Source organism: Podarcis cretensis (assembly GCF_951804945.1).
Source record: "Podarcis cretensis genome assembly, chromosome: 10".
In the NCBI taxonomy this organism is placed as follows: domain Eukaryota; kingdom Metazoa; phylum Chordata; class Lepidosauria; order Squamata; family Lacertidae; genus Podarcis; species Podarcis cretensis.
Genome location: NC_137179.1, coordinates 34,483,785 through 34,502,806, shown reverse-complemented (window position 1 = coordinate 34,502,806; position 19,022 = coordinate 34,483,785). Strand labels below are relative to the sequence as shown.

General features: G+C 42.4%; 1 protein-coding gene across 9 annotated transcripts in view; it reads right to left on the bottom strand.

Moving 5' to 3' along the window:
• Positions 1 to 5,926: 5,926 nt before the first annotated feature.
• PDE6H (phosphodiesterase 6H) overlaps positions 5,927 to 19,022 on the bottom strand; it is a 29,223-nt gene continuing 16,127 nt past the window's right edge. For 7 of the 9 annotated variants that reach the window (XM_079992067.1, XM_079992066.1, XM_079992070.1 and 4 more), the window contains 3 exons: positions 12,014 to 12,194; positions 10,452 to 10,492; positions 5,927 to 10,326 (listed from right to left, as the gene is read on the bottom strand). In XM_079992067.1, the coding sequence (XP_079848193.1) occupies positions 10,250 to 10,326; positions 10,452 to 10,492; positions 12,014 to 12,156 (261 nt within the window). In that variant the 5' untranslated portion in view covers positions 12,157 to 12,194 and the 3' untranslated portion in view covers positions 5,927 to 10,249. Of the gene's footprint in view, positions 10,327 to 10,451; positions 10,493 to 12,013; positions 12,195 to 18,752; positions 19,006 to 19,022 lie in introns of those variants that run through there. The other 2 variants (XR_013842773.1, XM_079992069.1) reach the window with 2 other exon arrangements.

Below are 19,022 nucleotides of genomic sequence, written 5' to 3'. Positions count from 1 at the left end.
GTGCTTATGGGTTTTAAAAAGTAAACAGGATGTCTGAATCATATGAGAAAAATACATTACTTAAATGAGAAACTTACCTTTTCTGCGGTATAAATCAATGAGTGAATGCTACTATTATTAATAATCATATGAATGCTTCTTCCTGGATGCTCTCATTTTCAAAGACTTTGTCTCATGGGGAGCTCCCAATACGTCCTTGTGCAAGCCAGCAACAAGCACAAAATGATCCAGACTATGAAATTCAGAAGGAAAGAAATCCACCAGCTTCCCTCCCATGGGTCTAGCCTTGTGACATATGGGAGATGTGAAACAGTATAGTGCAGCAGCCATTCTTTAGGGTCAGTGATATGGAGCTGAGCTGAAGTGCTCAATGGATATTTTAGTGAACCCGGGCTTAGCATTCAGTTTATGTTGTGCTGTTAAAACGCATCCATTTCCCATGGAGCACCCAGGTCAGCACAGATAATATGACATACAAAGAATAACATTCCGAGTCCCAGTTTGGTTCATCATGTAAACATAATTATTTCTCCTGTGACTGCCCAGAAGCTCTGAGTCATTCCTTCTCTGGAGCTTTATATAATTCAAGATTTGGATTGGCAGTTTTAGACTCTGTGTCAGATAATGCCGTTTCCACAGATGCCTCAGAAAAGGCCAGTTCATACTGTTACTTTTTTGCATGCACTTCAGCATGTATCCAAAGATGGATCGTGTAAAATAGACAAATCGTGGGAGGGTGTCTCATAAATCATTTATCTTGTGGTGCCCATAGTGATACGGTTATGGTAATGACATAATGCACTCCAGAGAACTTGCTATTGCAACATTACCCTCTTTCCTGCCTGGAACTTTGTACTTTGTACAAACTTTGTACTTTGCTTCTACTGAACTTGCAATCTGCCACCCATTCACAAAAGAAAATGGGCATGTTGGCTGGTGGATAAGACAACTTGCCCACTCACTCTTTGGGACTCAAGGCCTGCAATCCTAAACACGCTTACATGGGACCAATCCTGATTAAACTGAGACTTAATTCTTGAGTAAATATCCATGGGGGTAGGGTGGGTAAGCTGTTAGTGATGTAGAGGCTGGAGGTAGACCATTTAAATGTTTAAATGTATAGTTATTTTTGTGGGTATCAAATCACCACAGAGCCTAGGACTTGCTGATCAGAAGACTGGCAGTTTGAATCCCTGTGACAGGGTGAGCTCCCGTTGCTCGGTCCCTGCTCCTGCCAACCTAGCAGTTCGAAAGCACGTCAAAGTGCAAGTAGATAAATAGGTACTGCTCCGGCGGGAAGGTAAACAGCGTTTCCGTGCACTGCTCTGGTTTGCCAGAAGTGGCTTAGTCATGCTGGCCACATGACCCAAAAGCTGTACGCCGGCTCCCTCAGCCAATAAAGCAAGAGGAGCGCCGCAATCCCAGAGTCAGCCATGACTGGACCTAATGGTCAGGGGTCCCTTTACCTTTTAAATCATCCACCATCTAGCTAAGATCTAGCTTCATTGTTGGGAATGTGGGAAACCAGAAGCTGATTTCATGCATATGTGCGAAGCTGTGATAATGAAGATAATGAAGATAATGAAGCGGGCTAGACATAGGATGGTAACAGACAGAGAGGAAATTACTGTAATGGCTGTGACAAATGATCACCAGTACAGAGAGCCTTAAACCTGTTTAAGGTTTAAGGATTTAAGGATTTAGATTTGGTGGACAGAGTGCCTGAAGAACTATGGATGGAGGCTCGTAACATTATACAGGAGGCAGCAACGAAAACCATCCCAATGAAAAGGAAATGCAAGAAAGCAAAGTGGCTGTCCAATGAGGCCTTACAAATAGCGGGGGAGAGAAGGCAAGCAAAATGCAAGGGAGATCGTGAAACATACAGGAAATTGAATGCAGATTTCCAAAGAATAGCAAGGAGAGACAAGAAGACCTTCTTAAACAAGCAATGCAAAGAAATAGAGGAAAGCAATAGAATGGGAAGAACCAGAGATCTGTTCAAGAAAATTGGAGATATGAAAGGAACATTTCGCACAAAGATTTCCATAATAAAGGACAAAAGTGGAAAGGACCTAACAGAAGCAGAAGACATCAAGAAGAGGTGGCAAGAATACACAGAGGAATTATACCAGAAAGAAACGGATGTCTCATATACCCCAGGTAGTGTGGTTGCTGACCTTGAGCCAGACATCCTGGAGAGTGAAGTCAAATGGGCCTTAGAAAGCACTGCAAATAACAAGGCCAGTGGAAGTGATGGTATTCCAGCTGAACTATTTAAAATTTTAAAAGATGATGCTGTTAAGGTGCTACACTCAATATGCCAGCAAGTTTGGAAAACTCAGCAGTGGCCAGAAGATTGGAGAAGATCAGTCTACATCCCAATCCCAAAGAAGGGCAGTGCCAAAGAATGCTCCAACTATCGCACAATTGCACTAATTTCTCACGCTAGCAAGGTTATGCTTAAAATTCTACAAGGAAGGCTCAAGCAGTATGTGGACCGAGAACTCCCAGAAGTGCAAGCTGGATTTAGAAGAGGCAGAGGAACCAGAGACCAAATTGCAAACATGCGCTGGATTATGGAGAAAGCTAGAGAGTTCCAGAAATACATTTACTTCTGCTTCATTGACTATGCAAAAGCCTTTGACTGTGTCGACCATGGCAAACTATGGCAAGTTCTTAAAGAAATGGGAGTGCCTGATCACCTCATCTGTCTCCTGAGAAATCTCTATGTGGGACAAGAAGCTACAGTTAGAACTGGATATGGAACAACTGACTGGTTCAAAATTGGGAAAGGAGTACGACAAGGCTGCATTTTGTCTCCCTGCTTATTTAACTTATATGCAGAATTCATCATGCGAAAGGCTGGGCTGGATGAATCCCTAGCCGGAATTAAGATTGCCGGAAGAAATATCAACAACCTCAGATATGCAGATGACACAACCTTGATGGCAGAAAGTGAGGAGGAATTAAAGAACCTTTTATTGAGGGTGAAAGAGGAGAGTGCAAAATATGGTCTGAAGCTCAACATCAAAAAAACGAAGATCATGGCTACTGGTCCCATCACCTCCTGGCAAATAGAAGGGGAAGAAATGGAGGCAGTGAGAGATTTTACTTTCTTGGGCTCCATGATCACTGCAGATGGTGACAGCAGCCACGAAATTAAAAGACGCCTGCTTCTTGGGAGAAGGGCAATGACAGGCCTAGACAGCATCTTGAGAAGTAGAGACATAACCTTGCCAACAAAGGTCCGTATAGTTAAAGCTATGGTTTTCCCAGTAGTGATGTATGGAAGTGAGAGCTGGACCATAAAGAAGGCTGATCGCCGAAGAATTGATGCTTTTGAATTATGGTGCTGGAGGAGACTCTTGAGAGTCCCATGGACTGCAAGAAGATCAAACCTCTCCATTCTGAAGGAAATCAGCCCTGAGTGCTCACTGGAAGGACAGATTGTGAAGCTGAGGCTCCAATACTTTGGCCACCTCATGAGAAGAGAAGACTCCCTGGAGAAGACCCTGATGTTGGGAAAGATGGAGGGCACAAGGAGAAGGGGGCGACAGAGGATGAGATGGTTGGATAGTGTTTTCGAGGTTACCAGCATGAGTCTGACCAAGCTGCGGGGGGCAGTGGAGGACAGGAGTGCCTGGCGTTCTCTGGTCCATGGGGTCACGAAGAGTCGGACACGACTAAACGACTAAACAACAACAACAGAGAGCCTGGGCTATTGACACAGTGCGCCTTCCTTTTGGAACCAATGGATCATTGTTTCTAGCAAGTTTTGAAGTCAAGGAGTCTTTCCAGAAAATAGCCAAAGAGTAGGGCCAGGATTGCATGTGACTACAGCTGTACAAGGCTGGATCTAGACACATCAAAGAAGTGGTTCAGGAAAATGTGTTGTAAACTTTATTATGGGAAATCACGTTGGTGAAAGACGGGACTCTACATCGCCATCTGGTGTCACAGTTGTAACACATATAAAACACTTTTTCTTTACTAATGTAGCTGAGTCCCAAGGCTACATATTTAGCAATGTATAGTTGCCATACAATGAATCACTTGCAGTACAGTCATACCTCAAGTTGAAGTAGCTTCGGGATGAATATTTTCGGGTTACGCTCTGTGGCGACCCGGAAGTAACGGAGTGTGTTACTTCCAGGTTTTGCCGCTCGTGCATGCGCAGAAGCTCAATATGACGTCATGCACATGCGCGAAAGCGGCTAAACGCGACCCACGCATGCGCAGATGCGCAGTCGCATCTTACGTTTACTTCAGGATGTGAACGGGGCTCCGGAACGGATCCCGTTCGTATCCAGAGGTACCACTGTATTGTCGTTTTTGCTGGTGAAGGAACGAGTATCTAGTGGGTCTCCCCCCCCCCCCCCCGGTAACATGCCACCCCACTCAGTGTTAAAATGAACCTGCAAACCTTTGTATTTTCAGAGTTTGCATCTAAGCTCCTTGTAAATTTTACCTTGTTGAAAGTAATTGGATTGCATCAAACTTCAGGAATTCCATAGCAGGGAAACATTCTTAAAGGCCCAACTGATGTGCACTTTGTTGTCTGAACAGCATCTGTGGCATCAGAACTGCACGATGTGAGGAGAGAGAGTTAAACCCTCCTCCCCAACCAGTGTCACCCCAATGAAAATCCCAACCCTCCTACTTCCATTTTGTTTCCATCAGCCTAAAGGAAAGGTTGCATACAACCTGCCTTTTTCTACCAGTTGTTGCTGAAGCCATGTTTGCAGTTTTCAAAAAGCCTAACATTAAAACAGCTGTTTTGTGCAGAATTGCTCTTCCACAAAAAACAGCTGTATTAAAAATAAAAATTGCCCGTGCAGGTACAAGAGGCAAGGATTAGAGAGGAAAAGAAATAGCCTTTCAAGCAAGCAAATAACTCCAACATACCTATTCTTTAATTTTGTTGCTGGCCTTTTATTCAAATCTGGTATTCAAAATATTGTACTAAAGGAAATGTGTGTTCACTTTCCAGCTAGATTTAGCTCCAGCAGCTCAAGTCATACAGCCAGCACAGCTTTCTAAAAGCAAGTGAGAGCAGCTGCAGACACCTGCTTTGCAAAGGCATGGAGGGGAGGGGGAAATGATGCATCCTGTTGATTATACAGCTTATAGAGAAGGGACCAATTTTCAGTTACAGTACTTGATCTGTGAGATCCTGAGACAAAGAAGGCCTCTCCTCCACTCTCTTGGAAATGGAAACAGCAATCTATTTTTTTTTTTTTTAAAAAAAAGACTGCTGTTTTGCGTGAATCTAGTTAATTGAAAAAGTTTAATTGCAAAAATAGTTCCACATTTTTTTAGAAAGAGGTGTGTACACACGCACAAATATGTGCATGCATGCTCATTATGGATCTTCAATTTCCAGAGGGCAGGAAAGTACTAACTGAGGGAAGGGAACAACAAGACACAGTGTGAATGCATCCTGTCTAGCACCTTGATGGAAACATCAAGGTTGATTTGGGAGGCATAACATGGCATGTGTTCATGCATGGACAAAAGTAGAGAAATGAACACACCGAAACAGTGGCCCACCCTAATGTGCACACAATCCAGGAGACCTCAGCTACATTAGTAAAGAAAAAGTGTTTTATATGCATTTTAACACTGTGACACCAGATGGCGCTGTGGAGTTCTGTCTTTCATCAACCTGATTCCGCACTTTGAAGTTTACAACGCATTTTCCTGAAATGCTTTATTGATTTGTCTAGATCCAGCCCTCATTGGAAGCAAGGGCAGAAGGGGCAAATGACAGGATTGAAGGTACATACTGAAACCACAACAATATGTAAGCCCACCCTTAGCCCACCCCACCCCATCCCTGACCATCCCAAATGAAGAAGTTAAAGCAGAGGAACATGCAATTAGAGTAAGCTTTAAGAATAATCAAATCCAAGCAATACCCAAATATGTTTAAAACAATTTTTATTGCATTTTCATATTTTATAGTAAAAGAACGAGGACATATGTTGGGAAATATGTACTATGACATTTGGACATTTATTAATATTTTTATATGTAAAATGTTACCTTTCAGTTTTGATGATTAGCACTGCAGAAGGCAGGAATCTCAAGAAAAGCTCCTAGGAAGCATATGTATGTGTTTCCCTGTGTATATAATCTTACATATATAAACACACACATAAATATATATATGTTCCTGTATGGTTGCAATGTATAATAAAACGTAGTGATGATTTTTCAAAATACCTGGGTTTTCTTTGTTGTACAAAAAAGCAATGGACAAAGATACAGTTCCAACAATCCCAACCAATAAATGAATATTTCAGTCAAGAAACATTGGTAGGCAGAATACCCCAATTTAGGCCAATGCAAGGGAATGTAATAATCTGGAATTATGAAACATGTTTTAACTGGCACTGCATTAATATTTATTAGTCATATATACCAACAGCAAACTCATTCCTTTGGCTGCCAGTTGTCATGCAGTCAAAACAGTATCTTTCATGCACAAGAGATGCCAGTTCCAAGATTAACAGAACTTTTTTGGGAGGGGGGGGGAAGCTGGTGGGAGGGGTCTCCAGAACAGTCCAAGGAGAACTGAATATGCTCAGAGGGTATGGAATGGAGGAAGCAGAAATCTAAACAGGGGTACTTCCACACTGCAACACTGTGCTGCACAAATCCCACTTGTTAACCCTAAAGCAAAATCAAATGTACAGTAGCTACTCGATTAGATTAGTAGATTCCTCGTACACAAGAGTATTTTTTACACTGAAGAACACTAAAGAATGTGACCCCTCCTACCTGGAATTGGAAGTAGTATGGTCCCAGGGGGAATGTGCTCTGAGCTGTGCTAGATGCTGGAATCAGATTATTTTATGAGCGCTAAATTAGGAAAAGGAATTTTTGACTGTAATCCTAAACCTGCAAATGTAATATGTTTGAGAGAGAGAGAAGGAAACTAGATCAGGCAGAATACAGCTGAAGACAAAATAAAAAGTCACTTTTTAAAACCTAAATAAAATTACTGTGAAGATCTCAAGCATATGCAGAATCAAGATGTTGTTAAAAGCTTTCCCCAACCTCTGGTGCTCAAAGATGCTGTTGGACTGCAACTCCCATCAGGCCCAGTCAGCAGGTCCAACAACATCCGGAGAGGACCAGGTTGCGACAAGCTGCAACTCTGCATGAAATTTTTATTACTGTGTCCTTTATTAGAATCAGTGATAATGGAACAAATCCTATTCTTTCTCAGAATTCTATGCTGTGCAATACCTTTCCTATTTATATAGCTAGCCTCTACTTTCTAAACTCTAGAATCAGCACTGTTGCTAACTTCCTAATGATTTTCCCTTTAGGCAGAAGAGGTGAGGCTTACATTTGAGCTTCAAAGCTTTGATGGTATTATAGGTTTGTGGGTGCCAGACCCCCCCCATCAATCCCTGGATCCAGCAAGTGTTAAAATCTAATCAAGCCAAGTTACCTTCTCATGAGGTGACAGCCCCGGTGATGAGCCATTAAGAGGGATTAAGGGGCTTGGTGCGAGACAGCTAATGGCTAGTGCCCCCTCCCTCAACAGATAGAGTCAGAGTTTAGAGTAGAGAGTGTGTGTGATGTAACCTAGAAGAAAAGCAACAAATTGGTCAGAGATCATGATGTTTGATTTCTGTTTGACTCCAAGGCAGTGGCTATGGGAGAAACAAGACCCTTTGGGGGTGTTGATGCTGTGAACCCCTCCACTGTAGACTCAGGCTGTATAGATCTGAATATAAACCATATATCATAAAGACACCACAATCTCCACTGTGCCTGGGTAAGCGCCTGGAACCCCTGGAATCTTGCACTGCTCAGAAATTGGGCTGGCGTGCAACACTATCATCATGCCACTGTGGCCAGTGGGTGTGTTGTTCTGAGTTCATCACACTATATACACAAACTGATGCTTTCAAGTAAAAATGCGGGCTCATAGAGATCACACTACACAAATCTAAGCAGTACAAGTCAAAAGCAGCAGCAGCATGTGGGGAAAAATAAGTTTCCCAATAGTAGGAGATGGTGAGGGGAGCTCAGATGAATTATGTTTATGAAGTAACATCCTCCATTCTGAATATTAAACAGTATAAATCACTTAATACACCGACCTCACTATTAACTTGTCTTCGATTAAATGGGGGTAAAACTTCAGCCTAGAGTTTTCTACAGCCATTCCAAATGGGCTGAATGAATGCAGACAGGATAGTAAATAATCATTGCCACCATCACCTGGGGCTGCAAGACCGCAAGGCAGGAGTGGTGTGGAAAGCTACAAAAATGAATCATTCTGCTACCTACAAATGTATGTCCTATAGTCACATGAGTCTATTAGGATCTCCATTAAGTTGTGGCAGCATAGTGGCTTCATATAGGGTGTTTTCTTGATTTGGGTATACATAGGTGTAAGGCAGGGTAGGGAGACACCATTGACATTTATTTTGAGAATCATGCAAGCTTCTATGTTATGCTGTATGCATGTGGTAAAACAGATTCTTGAGCAGCGCTTGCAAAGCATGGGGTGTACATAGAGTTCTCCTCTAAAATAAAGTACACTTGTGCAGATAGTATGTAATTTATGAAGCAGCTTTTAGAGGTAAGTTATGTGATTTGGTGGCTAGATCTCAATGATAAGTCAGGCTGTGTATATATTGCCAGCTCAAGACACAGCTAAGTCTATTTTTCTCTCTCAGTTTGGATTGAAGATGGTTGCATCAAAATGCTGAATTTTGTAAGCAGCAACAAGACAGATTCAGGATAGATATGGATTGTTGCCAACACCATATGGACACCACTTCCTAAAGCAGTGGTGGGAGCACCCTGGATGAAGGGCAAATGGGAGTGTATACACAACCTTGGTTTCAAATGAAAATTCATCTTATCCTGCAGTCAAACACCATAAAAGACAACTGGACTGGATATTACAAAGAAGGCTGTTACTTTCCCTAACTAAAACTTGTCATCTAAATCGACCCATGAGGTATACAGCCATGTGTAAATGAAATTTCTGGAGCCAGGTAGAGCTTTATTAGAAGCTCAAGCTTCACTTGGGAGCCATGGTGGCTGGTCCATTAGGGCAAATAGAGCATTGCCCCCTCAACCTTAGTCTGCTCTCAGGCAGCCTCCCATCTTCCTGCCTTCTTACTTAAAACTAGTCCAGGAGTTATTCCTGGCTATAAGCTTCCTCCTCCTTAGTCTCAGTTTTGACCTTGTAGAACTCAGAGGAGGGTGGTGACAAAACTAGAATTAGTTGACTTCGCCTGTCATTGGCTCTTGTTCCTGCCTATCATTGGCTTCCGTGCCTTCTACCCTAAGAGTCCAATTGGGCACCAGCCACCTCTGCTTGGGAGACTTTGTCATACTTCAGCCATGTGACAATAATAAACGAGAGTGCTTTTCAGCTTGGACAGAGCAAGAAAAGGAAATCTCTGCAACTGATTTCACTAAGACTTTACTCATGAGGAATGAAAAAGTGTAATTGGATATAAATACCATGCTTTTAATGTACTTTTATTAGAGCAACGGGAACTTTTATTAGAGCAACAGGAATCTAACAGCTACATTGATAAACCTGTAATTAAGAAAAGGTCTACAGTGTTATCAAGCCCTTGCTTTTTATGGCTTCTGTGGTGTTACTGCCTATGGAACTTAGCAGGCTCCAAAGTCTTTTCCTGGCACAATGGGTAATTATTTTTGCAACTCTCTGGGTGTCCTGCTTATAGTTATGGAATGTTTGGAAACATCCCTACACATCATTTTGGATATTCATTATGTGGGAATGCAATTCAAAGCTTGTGATCTTTCTCATGGATGCGCAGGAGAGCCGTGGGAGCAGACTTGAACAATGAGTGAAACTTCAAAGACTTCTAGGATTGCATATGCAAGCACACAGACTCATAACTTATCCGAGATGAGATGAAAACATATAGGTAAGGTATATATACAGATAAATCCTAGATGGTACATAGAAAGAGAAGTTTAGGGAGAAAAAGAACACAATATATTTTACACGAAAACATTTAGAACCATTCCAACTTCTTAGCTGAAATATATCCAGTTGGATATATTTTTAACACCCTTTCTTGCAAAGTAAATCTAAGAAGAAAGTTGCTCAAAACTGACCCCACAAAGCCATCTGTTTTGTTAAATGTCAGAATTTTTGAAGAAGGAGTGGAAATAAGTATCACAGGTGATAGACTGTTTCAGAGCTCCGGTCAAAAGCAGGGATTCTGGTAGATTAGATGATTCCAAACTGTGCCAACTCGTGAAGCTCCAGATGGCTGAAAGCTTCCCAAGGGCAAATCACTGTGATATCTGCAAGAAAGAGAGAGAAAGCTTATTATGCCTACATAGATCAAGATGGAAAAGCTCATTTAAGATGGCTTGGGGTGGAGGAAAATAGCACAGGGAATAATAGAGCAATATTGCCTATCAATTACCTGTTCCAAGGCCCTCCATTCCTGGGATATCATCTCCAAAACTATGGAAAAAGCAACAGAAGAGAGTTTGAGTTGCAACCATATGTTTGTGTATTTATTAATATATATATATTACCTAACCAAAGAGAACATGCAAAGGAACAGCTGATTTTGTGTCTGCTTTCTGCTGCAAGATCAAGTTGTACTGCCTGCATATTCTCTCCCCCATTAGCAAGCTCCTGCATTTGGCTTGGTCTTGTTTGGCTTCTAAGCATTACTATGTACAAACAGATGGGACAAATATCTTTAAATATGATCAATTTGTTCCTTACAAAGAGGCACCAAAAAACCCTGCAATTTTCAGAGTGTTTTGAGCCTCTCACTCATGTCACTCATGCTGATTCCAATGTTGGCTTGCCACGCAGGGGCATCTATTCACACAGAACAGAACCAAGTAAAACCAAAATAGAGAAACAATATCCAATATCCTAGGAAATATGCTTGTACCGTTGCTCCCTAAGCATATAGTCACAGAGCTTCTGCTCATCAGCAGGCCATCAAATCTATGCTAAACCATCTCATCATGCTGTCTCATAAGAAAGCCAAGAACAGGAAGTGTACCCTGGCTTAGATACATCTGGAGGGCAACGGATTCGCCATCCCACCATAAAATAGACTGTATTTAACTAGCAAGATAGATTCCGAAACCAGACGGCCACAACATATGAAAAGTATATCAGTGTGTAATCTAAGGCCATATGATGGAATCGACTGTAATGTTGCTGTATGCCCAGGACTCCTCCCCATTGGTCCAGCACCTTAACATCAATATCACCCCAGTCCATCACTCATGTATTTTCCGTTGTAAAATACCCTGATAGGACCCATTAGCAAAGTTCCTATAGTATAAACCATATCAAGCTATCCCCATAAGGCCTTTCCTCTGTCCTCTGTCTCCTTGCATGATCTAACCAAGACAAGACCATTACAAACAACTACAGAGCCCAGTTCCATTTATAATGCAGTCCTACATACGTTTATTCATAGGTAAGTACCACTGTGTTCAGTGGGGCTTATTCCCCAATATTTATGTTTAGGACTATAGCATTATGCAGGTTAAGTCAAGATACCTGCCACACCTCAGTCTATGGCCTGAAGCACAACATACTGTACCATCATTCATTTACATCAGGAATGGGAAAAGTGTGGCCCTCCAGTAAGCTGTTGTACTACAACTCCCATCACTCTTGATCATTGGGTAAGGGCTGATGGGAGTTGTAGTTCAGGAAGGACAAAGGTTCCTCAGCCTTTATGCACATGATGCGTTATTCAGAATGAGAAAAGAGGCCGCTATCACAAGGGGCTTACAATCTAGATATTGACGCAAGGGAAACAACCAAGGAAGGAAGAGTTAAATGGAGGCAGTGGTAAAAGAGGAATAAATAAGGCCTGCCCCCTGCCCAGTTACACGTATGTAGTTACAGTAGGGGTGATGCCCTAATAGTTGCAGTTTGGTAATGCAGAATCTTAAAAGCACATTTGTGAGTGAATGAAGGCTTTGGCTTCTGACTTGCTACTCTTACCCTTTTACTCCTTTTTTGGGGGGCTTGCTCTTGAACTGCCGTGTCTGCCGTTGCTTGAACTTGGGAGGCCCCTTGCGAGGCGTGGTAGGTCCAGTTGTCTCTGTAGCATTGAGGGTGGCAGGCGCTGCTGCGTTCTCAGTCATTCTTCACCTCCTGTGAGGCACTCTGCTGCTTCAGATCTCTGGAACACAAATAAACGCAGTTAATGAAAAAAGGGGGGTACTTACAATTTACAACCCTTGTTGTCATTAGAGTTGGAAAACCTAGACCCCTACTTTAAAGTGGTAGGAGCCCTGCCCTCAATTCAGTCTGGTTATGCTGTCTACAACCATATAACTCTTTCCAGAGCTACAGTGTTTTTCAAAACCACAGCAAAACTTATGCATCTGAGCTCATGTAAAGTGACTGGGATTTAAGCACAAACTGCTACTTAAAAAATAATAATAATGGAGCAATTTATACAGTGGGATCTGGCCCTTCCATTTTTGCTCATCAGGCAACAATGGAGGTATGTTTGCATACTACACAAATTGCCCCCCCCCATGACTCCGTGTTCAGTAAATTGTTATGAGATTTGTTTTTTTTTTAATAATATTTTTATTAAATTTTCACATTTTATAAAGACAAACATACACACACAAAGACAAAGACAACACGTATAAAATTTCATAGCCTTACTTTCCTAACCCCAGTTCGTGACCTCCCCCCACCCCCCCTTCATACATCCTAGTTCAATTACATTAACTCAGCAAATTCAAATCTCTCATCCATTACATATTATTACTCTATCTATATATATATGTTTTTTTTTTATAAAAAAGACCATTTACTTGGCCAGATTTTACTTATCCAATTTTCTTATAAAACATTAAAACCTTTTCTAAGGTCGTCTCGAGTTCCTTCCACGAATTTCCCTTTAATCTTAAAAATAGGTCATAATAGTCAAACACAAAAGTCATAAAAATTTAAAAACAAGTTCTCTTTCCCCCCCCCCAGCCCCGGTTTCTGTCCCTTCCAAATGTCCCCCCATCCATAACAACAGTTTTTAACCTGGGTTCCTCACATCTGAGGCCTTTAAGTCCTTATCAGTCTCTCTTTGCCGATCTTGTTGGTAACCCTCCTCATTGGTCCTCAGGTTTCGGGGAAATTTCAGCCCAGTCTCATCAAAATTTCTTCCATCCAAAGTACATGACACCAGCTGCTGCAGAAGATCAACCAGTCCATACTCAAATAGGAAGCCCCGGTCATATTTCTTATATCTTTTAAAATCAGGTGTTCCAGATGTTCCAGGGGCTTCCTCCCTCCTCTTTCGCATCTTTCGCAAATTTGTAATCCAAGGGTCTTCTTCTTTATATTCTAACAATGAAGGCTTGTGGTTGGTAGTCTCCATCTGTACTAGCCCTTGCTTGCTCTCCCCCTGTTCCAAAGTTATCTCTTCTGATTCAGCCGCAGATTTTTCCCCAGTCAAATCCATTGTACCTTCAGCAGAGTCATTTATTTTAAAGTTCAAGGTTATGAGTTGTTTACTCATGACCATAGTCTGCTCCTCCAGTTTTCCCACAAGAAAAAACATTCTTTCTAGCTCTGCCTGTAGTTTTCCATCTGCAGCCATTGCAATGTTTCAATGTTTCCCCTAGGGGGATTCTAGTTACTTAGTAATCTTTTCCAATAGTCCTTTACTTTGTTATTTCCCTACTTTGTTTCCAACCACTTTAGTTCGAATGTAACAAATTAAGTCCAAAAAGTGTTAAATAATAGAGTTTTTCACTTTCGCTGCCCGTTTGACAGCTCCTTTGACAGCTGTCAAACTCCTCGCTCCTTATTCAGCTTACATAAAAGGACACCCCCGGGTCTGGGGGGGTTCAAACAAAAACTTCTGAAAAATCGCTCTTACTCTCCAGCACACATCTTCTTCTGCCAAATTCATGCAAATCTTATCTTTTACAGAACACCAAGGAAAGAACTCTCCACCTTAGTTCTCCGATCTTTGCTTTAAATTTTCTGTAGGCAAAGGGGGTGCGGACTTCCCTTTAGCACATCCCCCGATCGTGCCGAATTCAAGGATAAGCTTTTTAGAGTCCAAATTCCAATCTACTCACGGATTAATTAGAGTCCAAATTTCAGGGAAGAAAGTCAGCGGTCTCCGGCCATGGCTCGCGGCTTCGCTCCACTGCAATAGCGGTCTACTCACAGCACCACGCCACTCCCCGTACCCTCTCCGCAGCCTTTAAAAAGGCTCTTCGTGGGTCGGGGGGGCGCTTTAGGTGCCCGCCGAGTCACCAGGTCCGCAGGCTTCCGCGCCTGCGGTTTCTAAGGGTCCCCGCGTCGCCGTCGCGGTGAGACCCGTTTGCAATGGAGCCGATTCCCTCCGGAGCTCGGAGGGAATCCGCCATTACTCGGATCGCGCTAACCCGGAAGTCCACAATTGTTATGAGATTTGAGCTGATATTGAAGTTTGGCATTAAGACCATTGTTGTTAACTGATCAGGGACTGGTTGGCTGGAGGGTGGGCGGGAATGTCAGTGTGATGTGCAGGAGATTTTCATAGCACAGAGAAAAACCTTACACCTGCCCATTCAGCTGCATTAAGAGTGGCCAGCTGAAAGATTAGGAGCCATCATTTGTGGGGGGAAACATGTCTCAGTGATAAAACATACGGTTTGCATGCAGAAGATCCCATGTTTAATATCCAGTAAAAGAAGAAGCAGCTGATAATAAGTGATGTGAAAACCCCTACTTGAGATCCTGGAGACCTGTTGCCACGCAGAGAAAGCAATATAGGGGTAGATGGGCAAATAATCTGACTTGATAGAAGGCAATTGCTTATGTTCCTCCCTTAAGTATTTACTTCTGTGCCTAGCACTTGCAGTTACAGCAGCCCAAACGCTTGATGTTTTTTGCAATACTGATTGCTAGAAGTGTGCTCTAGTTCCTACGTAGCAGGGAAGGGGAACCGTTCAGCCTCTTGATGTTGTTAGGACTCTAACTTCCATCAGCACCAGCCGGGATAGTCAAAGGTCAGCAAGGATGGAAGTTGTATGTATGTATATGTGTGTGTGTGTGTGTTTGCCTGTGTATATCCAATCTCTAAGCCAGGGCAGATCTACTATGAAACTAATAAAGATTAAACTTCAGGGCCCCTGAACACAGAGGGGCCCCAGAAGCAGCTTTAGTCCACATTGATTAAAACTTTGGGGTCTAATACACCCAATTTGAGTCGCACGACTCAGATTGATTTTTTTGTTGTATAGTATATATTTCAACAATTCCGAAGTTTTAGAGTCAGTACCACAGATGTTGTAAAAGTGTGGTGATCTGTCATGAAACAACCCATTTGAAGATGATAGCATTGATTAGCCAGACCTCGTTGCTGGTTGCGAAGGGGCCCCCATGACAGTTCAACCTCCAAAAAATGTAGGTCTGCCACTGTTCTCAGCTCACGCAAAGCAGCCTGGTGAACATACTGCTGAAATAGGATTTGGACCTCCATATGCTAGACTAAAGCTAAAGTCTTCAACTTTTTCAACCCAGAACCCCCTTAGCCCCTTCTTCTGCCTGCTCCTTTCTGAGAACTAGAGTGACCAAAACTGGGGCAAAAAAGAGGAGGGCTTCTGAATTTTAGCAGCTGAAAGAAAGCGGTATTTTGCAATGGGCAGCTTTTCATGCAAGGGTGGATTAAGATTCCACTGCTGACATTTCATCTTCTATACATCTCCTAAGGGAGAAGGAGTGCTTCACATCTGGTCCCTTCATCCAATCTTTCATATTTTCTTTAAAAATCCTAAACAAGACAAAAAATGGCTAAGGTGATCTCCGCTTATGACTTCCTACCCGTTGGTTGTGAACCAATGTACCAATTTTGACTAAAAGGACTTTCTGTTGGCTGAAGTAGCAGGTCCACTGCTTTGACATCTGTGGGGTTTGTCTCAACACAATGGAGGCAGAAGGAATTCAGTTTGAATCAACACTTCCTGAAACAATATGCAAACTAAAATGCAGCTGTCCTTCGACATTCTCGCTTCTCCTAATTTCTCAGTGAAGTTTCTCCAACCAAATAACATGTACAAAGCTGCATATCTTTGGGAAATGGTTTGCAAAAAAATATGCACCACAGACAAAACTGCATACCAAAATGTCTTATTTTGTGAGAAAGGCACACTGAAATGCTGATGGCTATTCATGAGGCAAAATAAATAAATAACTGCATACACTGTAAACCAGGCACCCCCAAACTCGGCCCGCCAGATGTTTTGGGACTACAATTCCCATCATCCCTGACCACTGCTCCTGTTGGCTAGGGATGATGGGAGTTGTAGTCCCAAAAACATCTGGAGGGCTGAGTTTGGGGATGCCTGCTGTAAATGGATGGAGAAATACGGAAAACAGAACTTAAGTTAGGAAAATTGGGAAGCTTGGGGCTAAAAATCCTGAGAGATTTTGTCCATCGTAGCTCACACACTGCCAATACCAAAAACCAGTTATTTGAATGCTTTCATTGTCCATTAGGCCAAAGCCACCTTCCCAGTCAAAATGGCCTCTGTGCCTAAGTGCCAAAGGAAAAGGTTTCGTCCTTTCTTCTTTGTCCCTCAAACACACATGTGAAGTCACATGTTTGTCCCTTCTGCTCCGCATAAGCATTATGCAACTCCCATTCTCGACTTTTCTCATGGCTTGTTCTCAGGCTGATCCCTGATGTCAGAGGACAAAATTAGCCCAGACATAAGAGCTGGTGCTTAATCTCTTTATGTCAAAGCACCATACTGTATCTCCTTGGCGCAGCCTGCTAATATCTCCTCATATCTCTCTCCACAGCAGTGGGATATTTTTATGTCTCTAGCCTATAAAAACATGCAGGTAGAATTTTCACAAAGAAAACAACTATTACCTGAAGAACAAAGAGCAGGGTACTGCTTGCCCTCGAAAACATTTCTGAAATGGTGGCTAAGACTTTTTATTCCAACAATGTACTGTATGTAAAAGGCTGGGATCTGCTCTTGAAATGAAGAACGAGACAGAATTGCTTAACAAATGTATTATGGTTCGTTGTTGCTAATAACTTGTAATAACTTGTAATAACTTCACAAACGAACTATCTGCTTCTTTTCATGCCACTTTAATGTATGTTGTACAGTCGATAAATATTTAACATTGGAAGATTTGTAGTTGCTTGTGGTTCAGCCAAATGCTGTGATCAGACCAAAGTGAAAAATCTGCAAATAATTTCAGTTCATGTCTTCTATCACCATAGACCGGCAAGCCATATTAGGAGTTACATTATGAATTTGGACATAGCTAATGACTAGCTGCTCATTCCTAAGTATGTTTACTTGGGAGTAAGTCCAGTTCAGTTCAATGGGACTCACGCTTACTCTGGAGTAAGCTCCTCAGAACTGATGGTGGTTTTCTGCGTGGGATTGCTCTGCTAGGTGTAGTACATTAAACCAACTGGCATGTTTTCCAGTAAGCTCCTAGACTTTCTTTATGTTGTGTTGAGTTAGGAAAAATGTTTTATTTCCATTTTTTTGAGAGCTAGGAAGTTCAAGAGGAAAGTCTAAACAATTTGATCAAGGAAATTTGGGGCACAGCCAAATCCCATTCTGGGATCAGATTCTTTGCTGAAGCCAATGGACCTCTGCCAGTTTGCATTAGCACGAACAGACCTGTAGCACCTTAAGGACAAGTGTGTGTGTGTGTGTGTGTGTGTGTGTGTGTGTGTGTGTTCTTTAAAGAAGTGACAAAGTGCTGGGGGGAGGGAAACCACTCTGTTCTTAGGGTTTTCATGCTGTATACTGATCCTGCTGCTTTCAGAGATTGCATATGCCCAAACTACATCCATGGTTACAAATTACATACTTTAACAGTCATTGTGGTAAACAATTCCAGCAAGAGGAACATTTGGCTGGAAAACCTATTTAAATAAACAGCTCACAGGATGCTCTTGAGAAGCTTGGACTGGGTTTCATTGAAAATGTGGGATGTATACCTGAGTGAACGAAACATCAGGAAATTTTTAGGGAAAGAGACTTGAACCCACAAATTTAGAAAGGCATTAAGATGCACACAGCAAGACCATGTCCATGTATGTATGTACACACTGTGCATATACAGCATATAAGATCCCCAAAGAACCCTGGAAGATGTAGCTTGTTAAGGGAGCTGGGGATTGTAGTCTTGGGAGGTATAGAAAGGAATCATAAAGCAATGGGGAAGGGCTAGAGCTTAGTGGCAGGGAACCTGTTCTGCATGCAGAAGGTCCCAGATTCAATCCCCAGCATCTATAGGGCTCAAGAGAGAGCTGTGTCTGGGATGCAAGGGCCTCCCTGCCATTCCGTAAGTAGATGGCTCTGAGCTAGCTGGACCAATGGTCTGACTTGTTAGGAGGGAGCTTCCTAGGTTCCTAATGCTATTTCCAAACAGATTGTCCCCAGTTTCTCTGCACTGTATTTGCTTCTCCTTTTAGAAAGCAAAGGGGAAGGAAGGTACCACCTCAAGGATTCATAAAATGTTGCTTCCATTTCAGAGCAAGGGTACTGTAACTGACAAAGAGATGTGCTGCCTATAGTCAAGGGGAGTTACTGTAAACTGAGTTCTCACCCGGCTCAATATTAAAAGGGATAGAGAGAAAGGGGATCTAGCAGTGGCCACAAACGATCCTTCCTATTTCTTCACCACCACCCTGTCATCAATGCATGCATCTCATCTAGTCAGGAAAAAAAATACAATGGTCCACTTCTTTTACCTGCTGTCAGTAACAGACCAGCAGGGAAAAGGGGCTAGCAATCCTTTCCCACCAACGACAGAAATGCCCCACTCCATTCTCCACCAATGCCCTTCAGAGCTACTGAGTAAGTTTCTCTGTAGAATTCATCAAGTTGGGTAGCACACAACGTTACAGCCGATTTCTTCATCCCAAGCCATTGATCCTGGGTTTCCACCATTACTGTCCTGTATCAAGTGCCCGCCACTGAACCCCTTGATTCACGCTTCAACTTTTGGATTGATGCCTTTC